The sequence below is a fragment of the Lethenteron reissneri genome, chromosome 28, assembly GCF_015708825.2.
Source record: "Lethenteron reissneri isolate LAM-NWPU_2019-01 chromosome 28, ASM1570882v1, whole genome shotgun sequence".
Taxonomy (NCBI): domain Eukaryota; kingdom Metazoa; phylum Chordata; class Hyperoartia; order Petromyzontiformes; family Petromyzontidae; genus Lethenteron; species Lethenteron reissneri.
Genome location: NC_083806.1, coordinates 8,836,448 through 8,860,174, shown reverse-complemented (window position 1 = coordinate 8,860,174; position 23,727 = coordinate 8,836,448). Strand labels below are relative to the sequence as shown.

Below are 23,727 nucleotides of genomic sequence, written 5' to 3'. Positions count from 1 at the left end.
GGGGGGTGGTGGTGGTGGAGGAGGACTAGGAGTGTGTGTGGGGGGGTGGTGGAGGACTGGGGGTGTGTGGGGTGGTGGTGATGGTGGATGACTGGGGGTGTGTGTGGTGTGGGGTGGTGGAGGACTGGGGGTGTGGGGGGTGGTGGTGGAGGATGACTGGGGGTGTGTGTGGGGTGGTGGTTGTGGTGGAGGACTGGGGGGGTGTGTGGGGGGTGGTGATGGTGGATGACTGGGGGTGTGTGTGGTGTGTGGGGGGTGGTGGTGGTGGATGACTGGGGGTGTGTGTGGTGTGTGGGGGGTGGTGATGGTGGATGACTGGGGGTGTGTGTGGTGTGTGGGGGGTGGTGGTGGTGGTGGTGGACTGGGGGTGTGTGTGGGATGGTGGTGGAGGAGGACTCCACTCTGTCGAGGAGCGGCTCCCCACGAACAATGGGGCAGCCCCTCGGGAACAAACCCCCGCCCCCCCCGCCCCTCCCCCCACCCCGCCCCTCCCCCCACCCCGCCCCTCCCCCCCAGCCCCTCCCCCCCCCCCGCCCCTCCCCCCGCCCCTCCCCCACCCCTCCCCCCACCTCCCCGCCCTCCCCTCCCCTCCCCCACCTCCCCGCCCCTCCCCCCACCTCCCCGCCCCTCCCCCCAGCCCCTCCCCCCAGCCCCTCCCCCCACCTTGCTTGTGCCATCGCTGCCTGCCGTCTTCTCCTTTGTGACGAGGCAGAATCACCGCCACTCAGTGGGCAGAGAGAGAGAGAGGGGGAGGGGGGAGGGGGAGGCAGTGCTTGATTCCTCCAGTGTGGGCAGGAACGCGTGCAGCTCTGGGGGTGGTGGGTGGGGGTTGTTGTTGGTGGTGGTGGGGGTTGTTGGTGGGGTGGGTGGGGGTTGTTGTTGGTGGTGGGTGGGGGGTTGTTGTTGGTGGGTGGTGGGTGGGGGGTTGTTGTTGGTGGTGGTGGGTGGGGGTTGTTGTGGTGGTGGGTGGGGGTGTGTTGGTGGTGGGTGGGGGTTGTTGGTGGTGGTGGGTGGGGTGTTGGTGGTGGTGGGTGGGGGTGTGTTGGTGGTGGGTGGGGTTGTGTTGTGGTGGGTGGGGGGGTGTTGTGGTGGTGGGTGGGGGTTGTTGTTGGTGGTGGTGGTGGTGGTTGTTGTGGGTGGGGGTTGCTTGTGGTGGTGGGGGTGGGGGTTGTTGTTGGTGGTGGGTGGGGGTGTTGTTGGTGGTGGGTGGGGGGTTGTTGGTGATGTTTGTGGTGGGTGGGGTTGTTGTTGGTGGTTGGGTGGGGTGTGGTGATGTTTGTGGTGGGTGGGGGTTGGTGGTGGGTGGGGGTTGTTGTTGTAGGTGGTGGGTGGGGGTTGTGGTGGTGATGGGTGGGGGTGTTGGTGGTGGTGGGTGGGGGTGTTGGTGGTGGTGTTGTGGTGGTGGGTGGGGGTTGTGGTGGTGGTGGGTGGGGGTTGTTGGTGGTGGTTGTTGTTGGTGGTGGGTGGGGGTTGTTGGTGGTGGTGGGTGGGGGTTGTTGTTGGTGGTGGAGGTTTGGTGGTGGTTGTTGTGTGGTGGTTGTTGTTGGGGTGGTGGGTGGGGGTTGTTGGTGGTGGTGGGTGATGTGGTGGGTGGGGGTTGTTGTTGGTGGTGGTGGGTGATGGTGGTGGGTGGGGGTTGTTGGTGGTGGCGGGTGGGGGTTGTTGTTGTTGGGGTGGTGGGTGGGGGTTGTTGGTGGTGGTGGGTGATGGTGGTGGGTGGGGGTTGTTGTTGGTGGTGGTGGGTGATGGTGGTGGGTGGGGGTTGTTGGTGGTGGTGGTGGGTGGAGGTTGTTATTGGGGTGGTGGGTGGGGGTTGTTGTTGGTGGTGGTGGGTGATGGTGGTGGGTGGACGTTGTTGTTGGTGGTGGTGGGTGGGGGTTGTTGTTGGTGGTGGTTGTTGATGGTGGTGGGTGGTGGTTGTTGTTGGTGGTGGGTGCGGGGTGAATGAGGAGCCGGGGGCCGCCTCGCTGTGAGCCGGGGTCGTGGGTTGTTCACGCTCCGTCTCCGCCTCCAAGCAGATGCGGCTCCAGTTGAGCCCCCCCCTCCCTGCCCCCCCTCCCTCCCTTCTCCGCGTGTTGTTGTTGTTGTTCCTCTCCGCGTGTTGTTGTTGCTGCACGTGCCTGCTCGTTATTCCTCTCCCCTCTTAGCAATTGCCTCTCCCCTCGCGGTTCGATGAATGGTCACCACTAGGGAGGAGGGATTCGGTTCAAGAAACTCGGGATGATTTTCCCGGCTTTGGGGCCGTCCATAAATGACGTCACGCACCTGGGGGGGGGGGGTCAGACATTGGTGACGATGTGTGATAGGGGAGGGGGGGGTTGAGAAATGTGACGTCACATCAAAATGCGCAACTTTAAATAAAAATAGAATTGTTATAACAACACTCCTACAACAGCAGAGTGCAGCGCCACATTAAATACGCACTACAATGACAATAGTTTAAAGCGATTTGAAGCATGTTTTATTTTCAAAATGGAAATATGGTTTTGGTGGGGGGGGGGGGGGCAAAGCTTTCTGACGTCATATTTGAGGGGGGGGGGTCTGACTTTTTGTGACGCCGTGTGACGAGGGGGGGGGGGGGTCAAAAATCGTCCAAAATCGCGTGACGTCATTTATGGACGGCCTCATTCTCCCAAGTTTTACAGCAGAGATGGGAAAATTGATGCCAATTGTTTTAGCCCAATTTTGTTGACTTTGATAGGGGTGTTTTTTTTATCGTCACATAACTCGGGCGATGTTGTTCCATGGCTATCTTTTCTTGTACCTACCTTACGGATCCTGTTATTTATATTGTTTGTTACTGGAAATGTAGCATTCTGGATGACGAGGGTTTGTTTTGCATCGTTGAGATTAAACTTTCAAGTTTAACACGCAGTAGTAAGTTTTCGCGACCAATATTCATAATAGAGGGTGTTTTTGGAGGGAGGCTATATTGTGTAAATATACAATGTGTCGTTTAAACCCGCCACCACCCGACACAACCAATTAGTAATGTCTGTAGATTGTAAATGTTGTTGTGGGTTTACTCTTCAACACACACAACCGCGTGTGCTGTACTCGTAACAAATTGGACACGTTTTGTTTACGTGACGAACCTTACCATTTTGGCTGTGTCGGGTTTAACGACGCATTTATATTTACGCGATCTTACCCAACACAAAAAAAAACCTCTTACGAAGAAACTTATAAAACACCGTACGGTGTTTAACACATTCCTGCGGAGGGAGCTGGTAGGAACGTTGGGTTGCTCGGTCAATGGCCAGGGTCAACGGCGGCGTGGTGTATTCCGCAAATATGCCCGACTGAGAGGGCGGGCACAAGCCGGCGTGAGTAGGTTAAACGTTGAGTTTTATAAGGGCACCACGGGGTGACCAGCCCCTCCCCACCCAGCCCCACCCCTCCCCCCACCCATCCCCACCCTCCCCACCCTCCCCACCCAGCCCATCCCCACCCTCCCCTCTCCACCCAGCCCACCCCTCCCATTTTTGGATGCACGACGAACGGACACAATCATCTCCTGTGGGCTGGTGGAACCAGGAAGTTCCTACCAGTAACATACAGCACTGGCCACTGCGTATCTCTGGGGAGCGGTGGCGCAGTGATTAGCGCACTCTAGCACTCGGGTTGGTGGGCGAGAGTCCAGATGTAATCGCCGTGCAACATCGTAGATGAGACTTGTCACAAACCCTCCCACCCCCCTCGTCAATAAAAGGAAAAGTCGCGATATTTTTTGTTTTTTTTTCGGTAAAGTTACGTAAGTAAAAAATAAAATTGAATGAAAAGTAAAATTAAATTAAATCAAATCTCGACGTTTCGTCGTATTTTAGTTTTCATTCTATTTTATTTATTTAAAATTTTACCTACGTCACTCGACCGAAAAAAACAGAGTACGAATCCTTGCAGTCACGAAAATTTCAAATCTAGAATTAGTCGCGATATTGGCCGCTTGTAAAGTTTCGAAAAAATATTTAGGATTGGCGCAGAACCGCTCCCGATGTCGATTGTAACGCGTGGAAGTTGTTGTTGTTGTTGTTTATCGTCTCGGGTTGCAGCTTGTGTTTTGAGTGAATGTTTGTCCAGTCGTGGGTTTCGTTCGAGTTTGCTTGTAAGTCGTGAGTTGTCGCTCAAGTTACCATTCTTCTCTTTTCCGTCGTGATACAAATAAACACTCGCCTCTTCCTGCAAGTGTTGGAGGCGAGTTCGTCATCCACTGCTGGATTAGAAACCTCCGCACTCTGACGTTGGCTTCACGAGAGCGATCAAACTGCTCGGCTACGCGTTGGCGAATGCGGGCAAGTGAAGAGACACGGGGACATGGAAGTACATTACAACAACGAACGTTTTGCGGTGGCGTGTGTGGATGTACGACGAGGTTCATTGACAAACTCTTTAACAGCAACGATTCTTACACGAGCGTTGCTTGTTGCCATGTCACTACGAACGACGCCCATCATTTCCTAAGGCGCGATGCGTTTGTCAGCTTGTCCAAATCACGTGCGATACGGATCGTAACGTGAAAAATCTACCCTGGGGGGGGCGTCCATAAATGACGTCACACAGCTGGGGGGGCCGTCCATAAATGACGTCACACAGCTGGGGAGGGGGGTTGAGAAATGTGACGTCACATCAAAATGCACAACTTTAAATAAATATAGACAACACGTTCTACTTAATTAAATAGACTTTTTAATAAATGTTTTTTCCTACAGCATCAGAGTGCATTAAATACGCACTACAATGACAATAGTTTAAAGCGATTTGAAGCAATGCTTTATTTGGGGGGGTGGGCAGAGCTTTGTGACGTCATATTTGAGGGGAGTCTGACTTTGTGACGCCGTGTGACGAGTGGGGGGGGGTCCGATATTCGCGTGACGTCATTTATGGACGGCCCCCTGGCAAATCCCTCCGATGTCGACTTAAAGCTTCTTCTTTGGGTCTTTTGGTAAAGTCACGTAATTTTACCGAAAGACCCAAATTATATACCCTCCGATGTCCACAATGCCCCCCAGCCACGGCCGACCAGTGGCAGTGAGAGGGCCTTCTTCCCCTGTTAAGTGGACTCGCATAGGCTCAATAAACATCGGCACTGGGGAGACAAAGGCGGCCGTGATAGATGGTGCTCGACTATCAAGCACCTTGTGTGCTTCCCCTCCCCCCCCCCCCCAACAGTGTTAATTGGGCCACGTGATGAAATCGTAATGTTGTTAACTTAGCACGCGTGGGGGGTGAAATGAGTTAGACCCAAGGGCCGGAAAACCAAAACAACAACAAAAGCCATTTTTGTTCGAATAGGGTAAAACAATAAAAACCGATCAATATTACAAGAGCCGCAATGCAATACGAGACGGTGCTCAATAAATAAAACTATTCCGACTTGTTAAACAAATGGACTTTCATTTTTTCAGGCCCACTGAAGCTCCCATAGCTCTTTTTCAGAAGCGACCTGGCCCAAACGATAACTCAACGAAGTTGGCTTATCGCGTGGAAATGTATAGCGACTAAATAATCTAAACGCGTGTTGATTCTAAATGTGGAGGGGGGAAACCGGAGAAAATTCCACGCGGCCACGGGGAGAGAGAGACACCGCCAACTCCAAATATACAGCAGGAATCGGTGTCGGGATCGAACGCACGACCTCCCGTATACCTGGCGAGGTGTTTAACATTTGGAGGTGTTTAACATTTCGAGGTAGTTAACATTTCGCCACCACCACGAAGCAGTCTTTAAAGAGCCCGCCGCATGCATCTCCGACCCCTGCGTTCGACGGAGGGGTGATGATGTAAACTCGCGAGGATGACGTGCGAGGTTGAATGATGATGATGATGGTTCGAAAGTCTGCGAACCGCTTTATCCACCACCATCATCACCACCATCAACACGCGTGATTTACCATCTCTCAGTGTTCCCGGCAAGCCGCTCATTTCCCTTCACGCATCTTCTCTCATTCAGCAATTCCCGTGCTAATTCTACACCACCTTACGTGCGACACGTGTAAACACAGAAGACGAGTCAAATGTAGTATTTATTTCTGCTGGAGGAATCAGATTGAGCTCAAAAATCTATTCCCCGAAACCCCAACAGATGTTCCAGTAGGGGCACGGGGGGTTAGAAAGTTACAACCACAACAAAGAATACAACAAAAATACGATAGCAGTGCAAAGTATAGAAAAGGTAAACAAATCACTTAATAAAATATACACAGTGCACATTGTTTCTATGTAACACGCGTGAACTGCATGTTGCTATGCAACACATGTAAAGTGCATGGTTTTTTGTGTAACACATGTACACTTGCATGTTACCGTGTGACACACGTAACCTTTGTGTTTTTGTGTAACATGTGAAGTGCACGTTACTGCGCAACACGCGTGTAAACTGAATGCTACTGTGTGACACGCATGTAAATAGCATGTTCTTGCGCAGTAAAAGTTATTGTTAACATTAAAACGTACACGGTATTCGCTGTTTCGGCATACATGGGACGGTGGCGAGTGATCACTGATTCAGAATCCTGCACCAACCACCACCTACCCCCTTGCGCACTGACTAGTCTGGTGAAGTATGGTCAAACAACCACTAATAATACTGTACACGTTGTGCTGTTACAGTACAAAGTGCGCAAGAAGTCGAGGTTACCACCTTTCCGGGTTTGACCTGGGACAGTTTGGCATTTGTGTTTGGGTAGCCAAGTATTGGTTCTGTTCTAGTGATATCATGTTCAACTTCATCACGGTAAACTTATGTATTTTTTTATAATAGACCTTGGTTGACTGAGAATTATGTCTGAGAATTATGTCTGAGAATTATGACTGAGAATTATGACTGAGAATTATGACTGAGAATAATGTCTGAGAATTATGACTGAGAATTATGACTGGGGTTTGTCTGCAGTGGAAGAGACGTCAACCCTGTGTGTAGCACCGGTAGCAATTTGCCATGGTTATGTGTCCATAGTTATGTGGTTATGTCCCATGTCTATGTTGGGATGTTTGTCCAGAGTTATCAGGCTTATTGACCACACACTTTAGAGCGTTTGGGCGTAAATGGTTTGTGTAGATAATAGCCTCGGGTTTTTTTTTCTGTAATAACTAACAGCAAGCCCCCCATGCCCTTTGGATGTGACTGTCCATACCGTCTCTCACTTCAGCCAGCAAAACTTTCCTCCCGTGCGGAATATGCGAGTACGCTTGTAAATGTTAGCTCGCCTCTATCCCCCTTCGTAATTTAATGACTTTTCACGATTTGTTTTGTGGCAAATGTAGCGGCTGCGAAGTGGCAGCAGCCGTCATGTGGACCAACTGATTTCTTTAACAATTGTACAACATGAAGAACCTTATTGATTCGTACGCGCACGATTCGATGCCCATATTGTGAGCATAATAAACTCGTGCACCAATGCATCATTACACGCCTAATAGTTATGCAAAGTACACGTCACAATACAATTGTGTGCTTTTTGAATGGGTACATACCAATGGGACACACGCACTATAATACGCAGTATAATCTGCATTGGTAATTCACAATGCACTCTTGTTTGAAGGCTTTGCCATTGGTTTCATCAACATGCACTCACAGCATTCATTGCTTTGCAGCAGTTTGCCCCCCATCCCCCCGCACACCTCAATGCTGTGTGAAACCCGACGGCAAGGGGCAGGCATCTTGGATACGATGCGGGCGCACTGAGCAACGCAGCTTTGTCCTCTGATGCTCGCTGCCAGCACAACCTTGCATCGTCTTCGCATTCGGAAGCAAATTGGGGATGCGGTTTTGAGAGGTGGTTGCTCTCTGGCAAGTGGCTCTGGCCACCGATCCCACACACGCTGGGACTCAATAACGAGTAATTCAATTGGACAATTTGGTAAGGGTGAAATCCGCATGAATTACAGCTGGGGAGGGGTGCTGAGCCCCCCCCGATCGATCGCGGCCCCTGCAAATGCAGTGCGCGGGGCTGCCCCATTCGTAATTGCAGCTTCGGAGCGCCTGAAAACGCTCGGCTCCAAAAATAACACTCGGTTACTCCTTATAAAATAACGGAAAATGATCCTCATTGTCCGGCGATCAATCTGCACAGGCATCGGCCAAAGAAAACCTACGCTGCAGTTTGTGTCAAAAGGCTCAGAATGACTCCAGCGTAATTAATTGACGGGGCATGTTATTAACGTGGCAGATTGGAAGGGTTTGTGGTTCGGATATTGCAAAGCTTTACCAAAGCATTGTGTATGCCACACTGCTGCCCCTTGCATGTACATACTTTCTGCAGAGACAATTATTTGAGCAGACAGTGCTCATTGTGTGGGTGAGGGCGAGATGATGAATTTGCCCTCTCTGGGGCTGGGGAACAACCCCCCTGCATGTTTTCCCTCCCAGAGACCGCGAATTCACCTCTGATGGGGCAGGCGGCGATGGAAAATAATTAAAAACCACGATACATTCTGGAAAAATAAGACGTTGTAAGACACGTAAGCGTTTTGAGCAGTGCGATTCCAGAGTATATGTTAGAACACTGCGATGATTTCGGGGAATGGTATTTAATGACACCGTCTTTGTGCCACCGCAGCAGAAACCTCGTGCCCATTGGCCCATGCCGCTCCTTTGTGCCTCCTGAGAGACCGTGACCGACCCAGGCAAGCACATGGGGGTCGTCTGTGCTCTGATTCGCTGGCTTCTGGGTCATTTGACCTGGGCTGGATTTGAACACTGTAATGGGAAGCGTTGAACCTTTGCGGCGTTTCCAAGCGTCACAGGCCACGTCATGTGCCCGAACCCCCATTGGTTGTGGGCAAATCAGCATTTGCAAATCAGCATTTGAACCACAATCCTTATTGGCTGCCTGGCATGCGATTGGACACGCTCTGTTTTGGTCAGGCGTCTGTACGGCGCATTGTCAGAGTTTTACTCACACCTGCTTGCGATTTCGTCCGTGCACTTGGGTTTGTTTGACCATACTTCACCACACTGCTCAGTGTGGATTACCAAACAATATTGATCGATGCTTTTTTAGATTTAGTTGGTGGCAAGATTTTTTAGCCCCCGGTTGTGTGTGTTTTTTTTTACTGAGACTGATGTTGATGATGTGTATTTTTTTGATATTTGCTTGTGGAGGTAGAGGCTTCGTATGGAGGGAGGGATGCTGGGATTATATTTCTGGATCTGGTGCTAAATAAAAAAAAACTTGAAATTTAACTCGAAATATTTACACTTTAAATAATTTACATGCAGACGGACAATCTCCCAAATCCTGGAAGCGCCGCGTCGGGCGAGCTGCGGTGCCGTGCGGTGCCTCCGTGCCCTCTCCTCGATTGACGAAGCCAGCAGCCACACGGCACTCTCCACCGCCGTGTCCCGCTAACCTTCCTGTCTCCCGGCAACCGCGCCCGTGGTTATTAAAAAACATGAATAAGAAATAGGGGGGGGGGGGGCGGCGCAGCCATCTCCGGTGCGGATGCTTCCTCAAGGACCACGCTTCTCTTGCCACCGTGAAGGGGGACGGGGAGACAGTGATTGGCTTCACAGGGTGAGCTCTCTGCAGGAAAGCTGTTGAAACACCTCTTGGCGACGCTGATGGGGTCTGTCGTGGCGCGCGCTATTGTCAGATTCTCTTATTCGTTTATCCGTAGAAATTGTTCCAGATATCTGCATGGTCACCCACAGATAAACACAAGTCTTGTTCTAGATTTGAAGCTTTCGTGACTGCAAGGATTCATACTCTTAGGTTTTTTTTCCGGTAAAGTCACGTAGGTAAAATTTTTTATTTAAATGAATAAAAGTATTTTATTTTTATTATTACTTTTATTAATTTTAATTAAGTCTTTTTACCTACGTGACTTTACCGAAAACACCTAAGAGTACAACTCTTGTTATCTGGGAGGGGGGAGAGAACAAAAACAAGGATTCTAGTTTTTGTGGATAATAGGGATTGTGAACAATTTAGGTTTTTACGTGTATTTCAATTTGCAACGGTCTGCCATTTCCTGACAGCTGATTGGTTAAAGTGAGGACGTGACCTTTGTACTTTGCCCCACTGACCGCCGTTCTGTGGGCAATGTTCCCTTGACCGAAGGCGCCATCACATTGCACATGCGCAAGCCGCTGATTGGCAACCACAAAAATGGTACCAGGTGGCACTGGCCCCTCAAACGCTCCATAGCTGGCGCCACGCTCACTGTTCCATGCACCACTTAGACCGTAAGACGTGCTGTTCAGCTATTCACGTAGTGCATCATTTCTCCCCCTGCTCTACCGCTTTTTTTCTGTTCTGTATTAATATTTGTTCCCAAAATGACACCACAAAAAATATACTTCTTTTTACAGTATTCATTCAACCAATAGGATTACATTTTGCTGAACGTGTTTTTAAGGACATAATTGTCCTTAATTTACCAATTAAAATATGCATGAACCTCAAGGCTCTTTTTCGGGAGGGTCCTGCCTAACTTGATTGTCCTGTTCGTTGTCCAGTTTGCTGGGAGATATTAAACCTCATTACGTGATGTTGGGCACTTGGCTCGCTGTCGACAAAGCGGTGGCCGTGGCAGGGAGGAGCCAGTACTGTTGCCTACCCAGTCGCTCAAGTCAACTGGTCAATCACTCAGTAGTCACCAGCTCGGCCACACACTCGCTCAGCCACTCAAGTTGCTTGTTTGTCTCTGCTGGCACATGGCGATGTGACAGAAACCCCTTGCTGCCGAGCCGATTGAGCAGCTACTCAAAAGTTCCATTCACGTGACCGCCCCATCATTTTCTTGGGGCTTTACCAAAGCCCGCCGGCGTCTGCACGTTAAACAATAATAATAAAATCCTTTACCGCACCTTTAAACAAAAAACTTCAATGCATTTTTTCCCATTTTACAAACACTTTACATGCCTCCTCAGCCTCGCGCATCTGCTCTGCATGCAAATCTACCCAGCTGATGATGTAAGTGTAGCTCATAAACTAGGCTCAGTATGAACACCTTTGACAACGTCGGGAAAAGAAGTTGGTAGTTTTGTGACCGCACCACGGTTGAACTTTTATAACAAAAAAAACCCGCCGTGTTGCAGTGAAGGCGTTGGGAGCGTTTCCCGTACGCTTCCCCCTGGGAAATGACCCCACAGCCACAGCAGAAGTCACGCCTGGGCCCCCACAGGGTGTTGCGGTGAGAGCACCCTACCCTGCAAACCGGCTGCCTTTGTTTCGCCAGTGTCCGAGGCTTAACCACACCACCGTACCACGTGGTCGCCTTAATCGGCGTTCACTAATAGGGCTTGCCCCGCTGGCGCATGGGTTATCTGGTGGATCTTGGGTTTTCTTGCGTGCCCTGCGGGCGCTAGCCCTGGCTCTCGCGCGGCGGTGCTCGTGAGCGGAGAGGGTCTCGCTCCCTTTTGCTCGCTGGCTGGCGGTGGAACGAGGCCACCGCCGTGTCACGCTCTGGACCGCGTTAGCGAGGTCCTGAGCTCTCGGGGGGAGGAGCTTCGCCTGCAGCTCCCCCGCCAAGGGGCCTCAAAACGCCCGTTGCAGCGCCCCCTTCCCTCGACCTCCCGACCTCGCCGTCAGGCCTCCTGCCAGCCCACATGAGCGGGCGACGCGCATTAATCTTCCACGTGTATGGAGAAGGTTGGCAGACGTGAAAAGCTGAACAGTGGTGGGGTGGGGGGGTGGGGACGTGGGGGGACAGCGTGTGGGAACTACCGCGTTGGTTGGTGCGAGATGTCGTGCCGTAATTACACGGCCGATTTGTTTAGAGAAATTTTTGTTGTTGTTTAATCATCGTTGTGGTGAAACTCTACACCGGGTGCCCGGCTGCTGAAATGAGAGGTGGCAGCCTAACGGCCCCCGCGGGTGTTTCACGGCAGCCACGTCACAAGGTTAATTGAATGATTTGACGGCACTGTCGGTGTGATTTTCGGTAACTGTTGCTGGAAAAGTCTGACACGGGCCATCTGCAAAACCAGGAGCGGATCATTTTGGCCGCACACTGAGAGCAAGCAATTGTGAAGTGCAGTCTTCTGCATCTCAAAACCACAGTCTTCTGACTTTTTGAGTTCACTGCTCCAGTTCCGAGAACAGTAGCTTATTGATTACAAAGCCCGCTGCTGCTGCCATAGTATGCGATACCATCTCGCCGGTCGTCTATGCTGCCAGAGTCACTGTTCTTGTTCAAGATCACGGCTAAGGCACCTTCGTTTCCCACTGCCCATAACCGTCTCTTCTCCCTAAACAAATAGAGTAGACATAATCGTATAGTTTTGCCCGCATTTCGCTTGTCTCAAATTTTTTTCGCGCAACTGTTGAAAATGCGGGTTTCGTTCGGACACTCTCAAAATCTGAAATGGTAATTGTGACAAACGTGTCAAGGGGGTTGTGCCGCGAGCCTGCGCCTCCACCCACCACTGCCGGCGGCTGCGCGGGGGAGCAGCGGCAGTTGCCAACCATCGCGCGTTCCCAGGCACGGTGCTGCCGGCCCTCTCGCTGCGTTGCGGCCCCCCCCCCCCCCCCGCTGACACTCGCGCCGCCGCGCCTTATCGCTGCCTATTGATGCCCTCTCATCTCCGTATTAACGCGCCGCTGCGAGACGCTACTTGTGCCACTGATAACGTAATGGGGCCGTATCGGTTCTCTATTGGTGCGTTATCACCGCCCTCTTGGTATCAGAAGGATGCTCTATTAATGTCTGTGCCTATTGATGCCCTATTATGACCGCAGGCCTGTGCTATTGGCTACTCAATGGGTCCCTTTCTAGTTCACGATTTGATGCATCGTTTGTCAGTGCCCGGTTCATGCCCCTTGGTTATTGTCTACGTGCAAATGGCAGTCTCCTGCTACCTCATCAGTGTGCTCGTGAAGTGTTGTTGGTTCTCTTGTTGGAGTCACTGTTCCCAGGCACTGCCAAGATTTACCCCACTGGTTCCCTTCGATTAGTGCTGTGCCCTGCAGGTGCTCTATCGATGAAGCCTGTTGGTCAGTTTTTCATCACCCCAGACGCCGCTGCGTCTCCTTGCTCGTGGGAGACGGTGCATGTGAATCTTACCAGGTTGTTGGGGACCACGGGCATGACAGTTGGGGGACGGTGCTATTAACTAGAATCTGTTCATTAAGGTTCCTTAATCTGTGCGCGTGTGTGTGTGTGTAATTAGACGGAGTGTGTCGCTGCTGAGGAGCGAGGGAGAGGGGGAGGGAGCGACGCAGGAAGAGAGGACGAAGCTTAACAAAAGAAAACAACAACAAAAACAAAAGAGGAAAACCCGTCCCATTTTCTCGCCACCAACGGCGCCGCCGAAAATGATGGAGGTCCCGAGCCACGCGAAGCAGCTGCTGTCGCAGCTCAACAAGCAGCGCAGCCAGGGCTTCCTGTGCGATGTCGTGGTGGTGGTGGAGAACGCGCTGTTCCGCGCCCACAAGGCCGTCCTCGCCGCCAGCAGCCTCTACTTCAAGTCGCTCGTTGTGCACGACAACCTCATCAACCTGGACTCGGACGTGATCACGCCGCCTGTGTTCCGCGCCGTGCTCGAGTACATCTACACGGGCCGGCTCGGCGGCTCCGCCGTGTCGGCGTGCGGCGCCGGCGTGGGTGGCAGCGAGCCGGGCCTGGCCGCGCTGCTCACCGCCGCCAGCTACCTGCAGCTGCCCGAGCTCGTGGCGCTGTGCCGCAAGCGCCTCAAGCGTAACGGCCGCATCGGGCCAGGCCGGCCGCCCTCCGTGGCAGTCGGAGGAGGCGCCGCGGCCCTCGCCGTGCGCGCCGCCGCCGCTGCGGCCGCCGCGGCCGCTGCCGCGGCGGCCGCCGCTTCCACCGGCTCCGCGGCCGGGGTGCCAGGAGTCGGGGGGCCGCCCGGGGCCGTGCCGGGCCTGGAGCGGAGCGGCGACGAGAAGGAACGCACGAGGACGCCCACGCCCACCCCCGTCATCCAATCGTATTTCTCTACCTCAACCCCGAGGCAAGGCGCGAGCGCGGCCGCGTGCGTGGGTAGCAGGGAACGCGGGTGCGGTGATCGACGCACGGCGCTACGAACCCGTGACCATGGTTCTATTCTGTGCCCGTGGCCAGCTTCAGTGGCGAGTGATGTCAGAACTTGTCTTTGCCCTCTCCTCGGATGACTCAGCCTCGAATGAGTACCTGATGCGATGTGTGAACATCACCGTTCGGGAGACAAAGGTGGCCGGGCGTGGTGCTGGCCACTCACCCCTCCGTGTGCCTCATGAGCCTTCATAGGTGCTCGCTAACAGCGCTTGCCCCAACAGTATGTTGCGTGTGTTATAGTTTGTTGTCCTTCCCCCGTACCTCCGATCATCACGGTTGGGTACGTACGGTGCGAAAGAAGTTCAACATACATACTTATGCATAAAAGTTGGTGCATTGAAATGCACAAGTGTTGCATCTCCCAGTCATCAAAGTCAGTTAACACACAACACCGGGGTCTACCTCGGACACTTCATATGGCCTCTTAAAGTGTACCTAGGCAGCCACAAGCGCTGTGTGGTGACATCAATGCCACTCGGTGGCGAATGGCAGCTGTTGTTGTTTTTTCATAAAAGCCTGTGCACAGTAACAGGTGCATGCTTACAGCACTTGCTCTTGTAATTTATGAGGCTAATGAGGAGATGTTTATATTTGTGTGTACGCGCATGTGAGAGTTGTTTTCATTTAACATCGCTGTTGGAAAGGAAGGGGCACCAATTTAAGTTAATTCGGCCTCTCGGCAGCGCGTTTCAATTCCCCTCCACCATATTTTTGGTTGCTAGGGAACGACTGCGCATGCACAAACTGTCGCTATGGCTACGTGTATAGAATAGTGCGGAATATAAAAGGTCACGTGATCTGTTCGAACCAGTCGGCTTGAGGGAAATGTAATCGCGTTCGCAAACTAACCTATTATTTTCTAATAATTAGGGCATATGTAGATATTTGTATTCGTAGAGCTGTCATTTGAGAGAGAGAGAGGTACCCCTCCTTGAAAAAAGGCTTTGGGTCCCGTATAGGAACGCGGCTTCTCTCTCCGATGGGAGCGGTCTGCGAGCCGGGCGTCTGCCTGCGAACGCGGCTCTGCGGCATTGCCTGCGCTGCCGCAGACGCCAGCAGCGGGGAGTCGGCAGCTTTAGCAGAATTTGCGATTTGCGGCGCTCACTCCGGGCACGGGACCGTAATTGAAACGCAAACACAAATCCTCGCGCACAGAACTCTCAGGGGCAAGCGGCGAGGCATGATTACATTACCGCTATGGAAATTCATACATTCGTCTATTTATACACGTGCACACGCACGCACAGATAAAGATCCCCCTACAGTGTTATTATAAAGTGTCGGTGTAAGTGCTGTTTGTTAGCGATTTATGGTGCAGAGGGTGGTGGTAGATGGTGGTGCGGTATTCCAGCACCGCACCTGGATGCCTTTGTCTGCCACGTTCTGATGGTCACACATCACAACAGATACCCATTTAAGGTGGAGTTGCCCTATAAGCTGCCCAAGACACAGTCAACTGCTGCGGTCTGTTGCTGGAGATTTGAAATTTTAGGAGCGGACATCGTAGCCCAGTGCCCAACTTTGGGGCCCACTGCTCCCTCGGACGCGTGCGTACACACGCATCGGCACAGAGACGAACATCTCCACACACAGCGACACAGACACAGGTAGGCAAACGCGCAAAAAGAACACAAATACATTCAAGTCCGCACACACACACACATACACCGTTCGAGAGCGCATGTTAGGGGCAATTAAACCCAGTCTGAGAGGTATACGCACATCAGATAAATACAACTCGAATTATTATTTAAACTATTTTTTATTTTACCAGGTAAGGCCCACTGAACTATGTAGCTCTTTTTCGAGAAGCGACATTTGGCCACAAATGATAGTTCAACAAAGTGGCCTATCACGTGGAAATTTATAGCAGCCAAATACTCTTCAACGCATGTTTCGAAATGTGGAGGGAAACACTGGAAGACCCAGAGAAACATCCATACAACCACGGGGAGAACATGCAAACTCCAAATATACACCAGGCATCAGGGATGGGATTGAACCCACAACCTCCTGTATACCAGGCTAGGTAGTTAACATCTCCGAGCCACCGTGACAACCACGATGGCTCGGGGGGCCAATTCCGTCACGCGTCTGAGCAACGATGTCGCTTTTACGGAAGCTGGGATCCTGGGCTCCTAAACGAAACAACCAGGGGCGCCGGGGCCTCGTGGTTGGGACTTGCTCACGTCAGCTGTGTCACGAGTGACTGTGCAGCCAAGAGAGAATTTGGGGTTTTCCAGGGTTTCCTCTGGATTTGGTTGAGCGCACTTTTGAGGTCACGGTGACCCAATCAGTCGTCCCCGCACAGCTGCACAAGTGATTCGAGTTCGATGGACCATTGAAGGATATTGGGTAAGAGTCTGTAACTTCACTTCATTGCATGGCGCAATAATGGCTCCCGTTACTTGCGGAAGTAATTCGTCTATAGCTAGTGAAGCGTGTGAGCACAAAATATTAAAGAGACATACATTGAACTCGGGGAGTGGTGGGGGGTGTGGCTGGTGCTGCACCTATTCATAGTCTGTGCTTTGAACCCGCAGACCTGAGTTCCATTCCCAGCCATGGCTAACATTAGTTGCGAGTGATATTGGTTCCACTCCTCGGTTCTCTGCTTCGACAAACTCGCTTCAACTGGCGGCGTGCTGAAGTTACGGTCAGGGAAAGCCACGTGGCCGACACGGTGCGAGGGCAGGCCCTTCGCCTATCAGGGCTGCCGAAATGCAATTAATTCTTACACTATTGACAAAAGCCATCGTAGCGGTGTGTGTTGTTGCGTTTGATGGTGGGAGCTGTGGGTGCCGCGCGTGCCTTCGTTCCTCCGGCTCGCGTCCCCCTCCCCCTCCTCCTTCTCGCCCGCCCGGCTCTCGCTCGCCGCTCGTGCATACTGATGAGCACGCGCGCGCTCACGTGGGGCCTAGCGCTCGCGTCCCAGCGTGTGCGTGGTGACAACGAGGACCCCTCGATGGCGGCACCGAGAGGGGGGCGACGCTTGCGCTGTGAGCGCAGATGCGTCGACGATGGCAATTTACAAGGCAGCAGAGAGTCAAAAATCCATTCCGGGGCACAAATACATTTTTTGGCGGTGAACGTAAAGCCAGAAAATGTATTTATCATACTCGGCAGGGGGGGGGGGTCAATTTAACATCCATATTTAGGAGCTCTTTAAACCGTCGCCTCATTTTTGGTTAGACCAATATCGAATAATAATTGGTTCTTATCTGGAAAGCGTTTGTAAGAGATTAATGTGTGTTGTTAATCAACACTCCGCTGTAGTTTCGTGGAAGATGTATTTTTTTTAAAGGCTGCATTAATGCTCATCGGTGTCCGTGCAACACCGATGAATCGAAAAAGCGCAATGATGAATCGCAATGGCGGGGGTGCCCCTGCACTTTTACACAGTCCGCTGTGGCTCCTGCGCGCGGAGAATGCAGGCTCCCGTCGTCCTGAGTGACGCGAGTCGCTCATGGCGAGGCGGGCCGGAAGATCGGGAAACCAGATTCTCGTCCCAGAGCAGTCGACCACAAATGCGTGCGTTTTGGTATTTCAAAAGCAATCAAATGTCTCTTGCCAAAGGACTCTTAGTAAGGAGGACCATTTTGACACCATTTCTATTCAGACAGGTAGTCCTGTGTGACCGTGCGAGTGAGTGGCTCTATAAGCAAAGTGGCTGGATTAATTTTGTTCGGTTTTTCCATAATTGTCAGATTTTATTTGTTTTGGAGCATGTTGACATTTAAAAATGTGGTATATATGATCTCACAAGGGTCTTTTTAATGTCCACTTGACCAGCGGTTGGTGCAGCTCTGGTAATTCCCAACAGAGTTGACGGGGGGGGGGGGGGCGGCCCTGGGAACGGGAACGTCGACGCTGTTGGTGATGCCTGGCTCGGGATGGTCTCCGGTCCTGCGGCGTTACTACGCCCCGGGAGAGGACCGTTGTGCGCTGATGAGAGATGATGCTGCTTTCATTTAGCTTTGAATGATAGATAGATGACCTTTGTTTTTGATCAGCTGAGATTACCCATTGGGACCAAAAGTCTTTTTTTTTCTTCCTAGGGAGAGCTGAGTTTCTAAGAGTACGGGCAAAGATATCGACAAATTTCCGAATGCGTATATGGCAACCGCACAGAATGCGCAGTTTGGCAAATGTACATTGCGATAAATACATGGTAAAATGCGAACCTTCAGATTATTATACGCTTAGTACTGTCCTATTGTTTTTAATTTAAAGCGGAAAACCATTCATTTGGGTGCATTCGTGTAAAACAATGTATGTCTAAAACATTTGCATTTGTAACTGCCCGATAATATCTCTAACATCGTGTTATTGAAATCAAAACAATTATTTGCGAATAGATTTTAGCCTTTCTGGCAACAAAGCAGGTGTTAAGATGTTAAAACACCTAACAGAAACCTTTTGCATGGAATCATGTCTGCATTAACCACAGATACTTGTGGTGTTTGAGACTAGTCTCTCAAGAAAGCTGACTCTGGTGTGGACCAATCCGTTTCAAAGACAACGCACATACTACCAGAGCATGCTTTTTTGTTTGCATGTTCACAACCATATGTGGTTAATGCAGTAGATTATTCCTTGCAAAAGGTTTCAGTTTGGTGTTTAAATATCTTAACACCTCCTGTATTATTGCCGGAAAGGGGTAAAACCTATTCTCATATTTTGATACTGGCAAGGGGAGATCCCATGGCGAAACAATTCTGTTCATCTTCTTGAGATTACCACGCTATGGCCATAGTGGGTATTTTGCCATTTCGTGCTCATGCTCTGTCAAAGATGCAAATGGCGCATTGGTATGTCCATGCAGGTACAGAGTGAGGATTGCAATACACATTCCTGCAAACCGTCTCCCAATGTCTGCTTTGTTGGACACTCTCCGCTCGGTGCTGTTAGGGCTCGGTTTCTGCTCTGCTCGCTTGGGTTATTTTCCCCCCAGTGATTTTTTTTTCCCGCTGGACGAAGGTGTCTGTGAGGCCCGAGAGATTAGGCGTCGCGAATAAAACCGCTGTGTCCGCCTCGATCATCAGACGCCATAGGTTGACCCGTCGCAGTAGACGGCAACTTGACTCAACCGAGTCCGTTCCATCTCAACTCAGTTGGGTGAATTGTCCAAGGTAAGGTTGAGGAGTCAGAGTCATGGATTCATGGTCAGAATCACAGTCACGGAGTGCTAGTTGCAGTATAGTCCTGCTCGCGTATGCATACTTGGCCGAGCCAGACCCACGGTGTTATCGTCGGTGTTTGTAAGTGTTCCATGCAGTCCTCTTCCACTACCGTATGTGCGTCACAGTCTGCTGCACCTGTGTGCGTTCACACTCTGGGCTGTTCCGTGTGCTCCGTGTGGCCTTGCTTTTGCCGAGTGAGAGAACGGTTCGGCAGAACCCACGGACGGCAAAGGCTGCATGCAGGCGGAAAGATGGATGACGGGCAGTGGTGGCGGGCTCGTTTTCTCAGGATGAAAAAATTGTTTTGCGATTGTTGACGAGGCTCATTCTGCCCGCCACTTTAGATGCCACTCAGAGAATGTTGTTGTCCAGTGTTGAGACTGCATCGCCGCTTTCAAATGCCCTTGTGCGGTCGTCTGGAACGCTCTTCTGATATTAGGAAGCCACTGGAGCTGTGCACTCTGAAACCTCCATTGAAAACTAATTTATTTAGAACAGCTTTTTGTGTTTAGTTTGTTGTCCTTCCCTGCACCTCCGATTAGCGCAGTTGGCTACGTACGATGCGAAAGAAGTTAAACATACATACAGAAGTTGTGGGGCGGAAGCTCAGACCTCAGTCGGTGTTTTGGTGATGATGGAAGTCGAGCACTGGGTGAGGATGCAAGAAGAATGAGAACCAGTGGCAGCTTTGTCGTATCTTGCAGCTTTGCTATCGGCTTGGCTTTGGCTACCTAACTGCTGGCCGGGTGTGTGGAGGGGCAGTGGTAGGCAGCCCTGGACTGGTAGCCACCGAAGAGATATTGTTGAGTGGAGCTCTATGTCGACCAAGCTCTGTGTGTGATAAACGCGTCCATACTGGATCACAGTACTCGGCCACTGACTAACGTAGAGTGCAAGGGCAGATGTCCCGAGAGTTCCGGTGTGATCTTCCCCATGTGGATGAAGAGAGCTTCTTTAAGTAAATTATATTGGGTCTTGACTTTGGCAGCCGGCTTTAATGGGTGGCTATGATTTATCAGTATCCCATCAAGAGTGAATCCTGGTAAACCGGATTGAGACTTGTGCTTTCATTGATTTCAAATTGAGGAATTGGTTCCTTCACGATCTACTTTAGCATGGTAAAGATTAAACACTTTCGGAACAGTTCTAGGTGAGTTGAGCAGTAGACGCTATTACCGGCAGTAGTTGGCTAAAACAGCCAGGTCAGAGTTCAAAATACAAGTTGGGCAGTAGGTACCACTTATGGCAGTAGTTGGCTAAAACAGCCAGGTCAGAGTTCAGAGTGCCTTCTTTGATCGGTGAAAATTCTATGTCATTTGCATAGAATAACCTGCCGGTACTGAGTGCTGTAGGTTGGTGATGTATCGGAGAGTTTGAGCCACAACGGATCCACGACGAGGTAGATCATTGACCCAAGAGCACCATGAACTGGTTTTTATTGCCCCATATGAACTCTGAACCCGATAGTCTCGTAGCAGAGGTCCGCCCCCACCGAGTTTACAACCCAGCCTGGCAGGACTGCGACCGCTTCACGAGTTGACCGACGTGTCGGGGTGTGGCGGAGATCAACACACACGGCGCTCGCTTTTTTCAAGTCCCTTTTTTCAAGTCCCTTTTTCGGAGAAGCCGTTTCCTTCAAAGATTGTTTAGTGCTGGTACTCGTCCACAGGTGCGCTCCAGCTTTGGCACGTAAAAAAAAAATGGCTTTCTCTTTGACGAGAACGCTGCCCACCGTTGATGATTATTCCTTTCCAGGACCATGCAGCAGATGCCAAGCAGAAATATTGATGATATCTGGCTGCATTTTGTGGGTCCTTACCTTTGCTCAAGCAGGGTGATGACTTTTGATTCATGCCTAAGTTTAGGTAATCTACCTGCGGGATCAAAGTCTCGATTAAAACCGGGCAACCCAGAGAGAGTTTCTAGAGCGGGGAGCTACCCAGGTGTGTCAGCAACTCTGCTGAGACGTCATCGCATTCTGGGGTAGTGCCAAGCGTGGCAACAGCGGCCGCCTGAGATCTTGTTGTCCGATCGACTGGGATTCAGACGGAGCTCTGGAAAGATCACAGGGCTCGCTCTGCTGGTGGGGGGGGGGGGGGGGGGTGATCTGTTTCCATGAGCAGAGTGGAGGCTTAATTCGGTCACTTCAACGCCCAATCCATTGTCCAACCCCCCCCCCCCCCCCCCCGAATCTTAGTCACAGTGTCCCAGCCACAAAGTGATTGTAGCAGAGCGGTCACAGTCCTCCTAGTCGTAGAATGATATTCACGGAGTGCTGGTCTACACAGTGCCTGTCACGGTCACGGTGCCATGGTCAATAGTCATGGTCGCAGTCACGGAGCGATTGTCGCCGAGTGACGTTACCCGGCCGGCTGGGGACGGGTCGCTTGCCAATGAGGGGGGCTGCGTGCGCTCGCCGCGAGCCCCCCCCCCCCCAACTCTAGTTTCTTCTCTTGCCTCCTCTTACTTTGCCCGTCACACGCCCTGCCGCGCCGTTACCTGCCCAACGCGTTCGAGGCAGCGCCTCTGGTCGCACGTCTGTGGTCTGTTGCCCGCCGCGAATTGTGAAATGTGGAGGGGGGACGCTCTCAAAAAAGGGCTTGGCGGGTGAGAAAGGGGGGAATGTGGACGGTTTGGTGCCGGACCTCGTGGTATCTAATCTGAGAGAGCCCCTGGCAGAGAAAGGGCTGCGGGCATGTCCACCCACCCTCCCCACTCGCGTGCGTGTTGCGTAACACGAGTTATGTTTGTGCTTTCCAGTCATTCGTAGTAGTGGTAGGGTTTAGCTTTTTTAGGGTTTTAAGGAAATGGTTTGTGAGGTTTTTTTTTTCCACCGCCCCCCACCCCTTTACACGTTTGGTTTATGAATGTAACGTGCCGCATGAGAACACTGCGTAATTATCATGTTATTGTGTTGGCTGGCTCAAGGTGATTTAACGTCTCTCTGTTCTACAGTCTCATCAGTTTATTGATGGCATCAGGCGGGCCTCTAAACTAATAGGGGGGCAGTCTTTATTTTTATTATCGTCATTATCATCATCATATTTCTTGAGTGTTTAATGTCTGCTTTACAATGTAACGATGTCACATGAATGTTTGAATGCCACTGAACAGCGCATGGCACGCTTTGATCAACAATAATAATAGACACCCGAATTCGTTATCAGGCGGTGTTTGGAGTCCAACTGGTACGGGCTGGCTTGGTTGCGTGTGTGTGGGCCCACTGCCTGGGACAGAGACACAGGCGGGTGCTGTGTTACACGGGGGGGGGGGGTGGTGGGGAGGGGGCAGGGTTGGAAGGAGGGGGAGGAATGCACGATAATTGTTGCACGTATAATCAGGTGGAAGTCCGCTCGGGATAAGGTATCGCTTCTTTCGGAGAAACTTCGGCGGTGTGTTCGTTCCGATTTCAAAACTGAAAATCGGGTACAACGTATATGCCTCTATCACGCAACGGGGGCCCACTCTTCACTTATCCGCCCAGCAAAGGCAGATTTGAACCGTGCAAGTGGAAGGAAGGGAAAAAAGAGTGTTTTTGGGTCATGGGTTCTATACGGAAAACGGTGGGAAAAGTTGGTTCTGCCAACACGTGACGAAGCACCCCCCCCCCCCCCCCCCCCCCCCAGTGCGCGCGATTAGACTTAGAGCCTGACATTAAGAGTCCATGAAAAGTATTGTCCATCTCCCCCCCCCCCCAATTAAAATCAGGAAAGTCAGTGGTATATATAAGTACGCTTAGAACATTGAAGAGTCCATGAAAAGTATTGTCCATCTCCCCCCCCCCCCCCCCCAATTAAAATCAGGAAAGTCAGTGGTATAAATAAGTACGCTTAGAACATTGCTTTGTAGCTATTGTAGTCACGAGCTACACTGTAGACTGTGTGGCCGTCGACCTAAGCGGTGAGGACTCCGCACGACCTAACTCACCACCCCCCCTCTGATGAAATGAGACGTTCCGTTTTTTTGGGCCACGCCAGAGGTCGCAAACGGGTTTTGATTCCTTAACCGTACCTGGCCCCACACCAGGGTCGAAAACGGGTACCCGTACCCTACCCGATACCCGGCTACCCGTACCCGGCCGGGTATCGGGTAGGGTACGGGTATGGGTACCCGATTGCGACCTCTGGGATGAAGCCATGTTGCAGGCGCGGGTGAGTTGATTCTACGAACTTGAATTGTGAGAAGAGACAAGACGTTGGGAAATGAGTGACAAACGGTTACTCACCAGTGACTCACGGCCTACCCATATCCGTACCCGGCCGCACCAGGGTCGCAAACGGGTACCCGTACCTGTACCTGGCCGGGTACGGGTAGCCGGGTATCGGGTAGGGTAGGGGTATCGGGTACCCGGTTGCGACCTCTGGGCCAAGCTCGGCGGTGCGGCACTTGAAGTGTTTATTCCAGAGCGGTCCATTTCGTTGAAGAGGGGTCGGGGGGGGGGGGTCGGGGGGGAGGGTGTAGGAATGTTTGGTCACTCCACGTGTGTTTTGAAGGTACTCCTAGAAGCAGTGGAACGGGTTCCTGGAACACAAAGGCGTTTCGGAGCG

General features: G+C 51.6%; 1 protein-coding gene across 2 annotated transcripts in view; it reads left to right on the top strand.

Annotated features, from left to right (window-relative positions):
• HIC1 (HIC ZBTB transcriptional repressor 1) overlaps positions 1–23,727 on the top strand; it is a 94,371-nt gene that overhangs the window by 41,140 nt on the left and 29,504 nt on the right. The window contains exons 1-2 of one of the 2 annotated variants that reach the window (XM_061561990.1): positions 9,432–9,517; positions 13,117–13,914. In XM_061561990.1, coding sequence (XP_061417974.1) covers positions 13,262–13,914 — 653 coding nt within the window. In that variant the 5' untranslated portion in view covers positions 9,432–9,517; positions 13,117–13,261. Of the gene's footprint in view, positions 1–9,431; positions 9,518–13,116; positions 13,915–23,727 lie in introns of those variants that run through there. The other variant, XM_061561989.1, reaches the window with a different exon arrangement.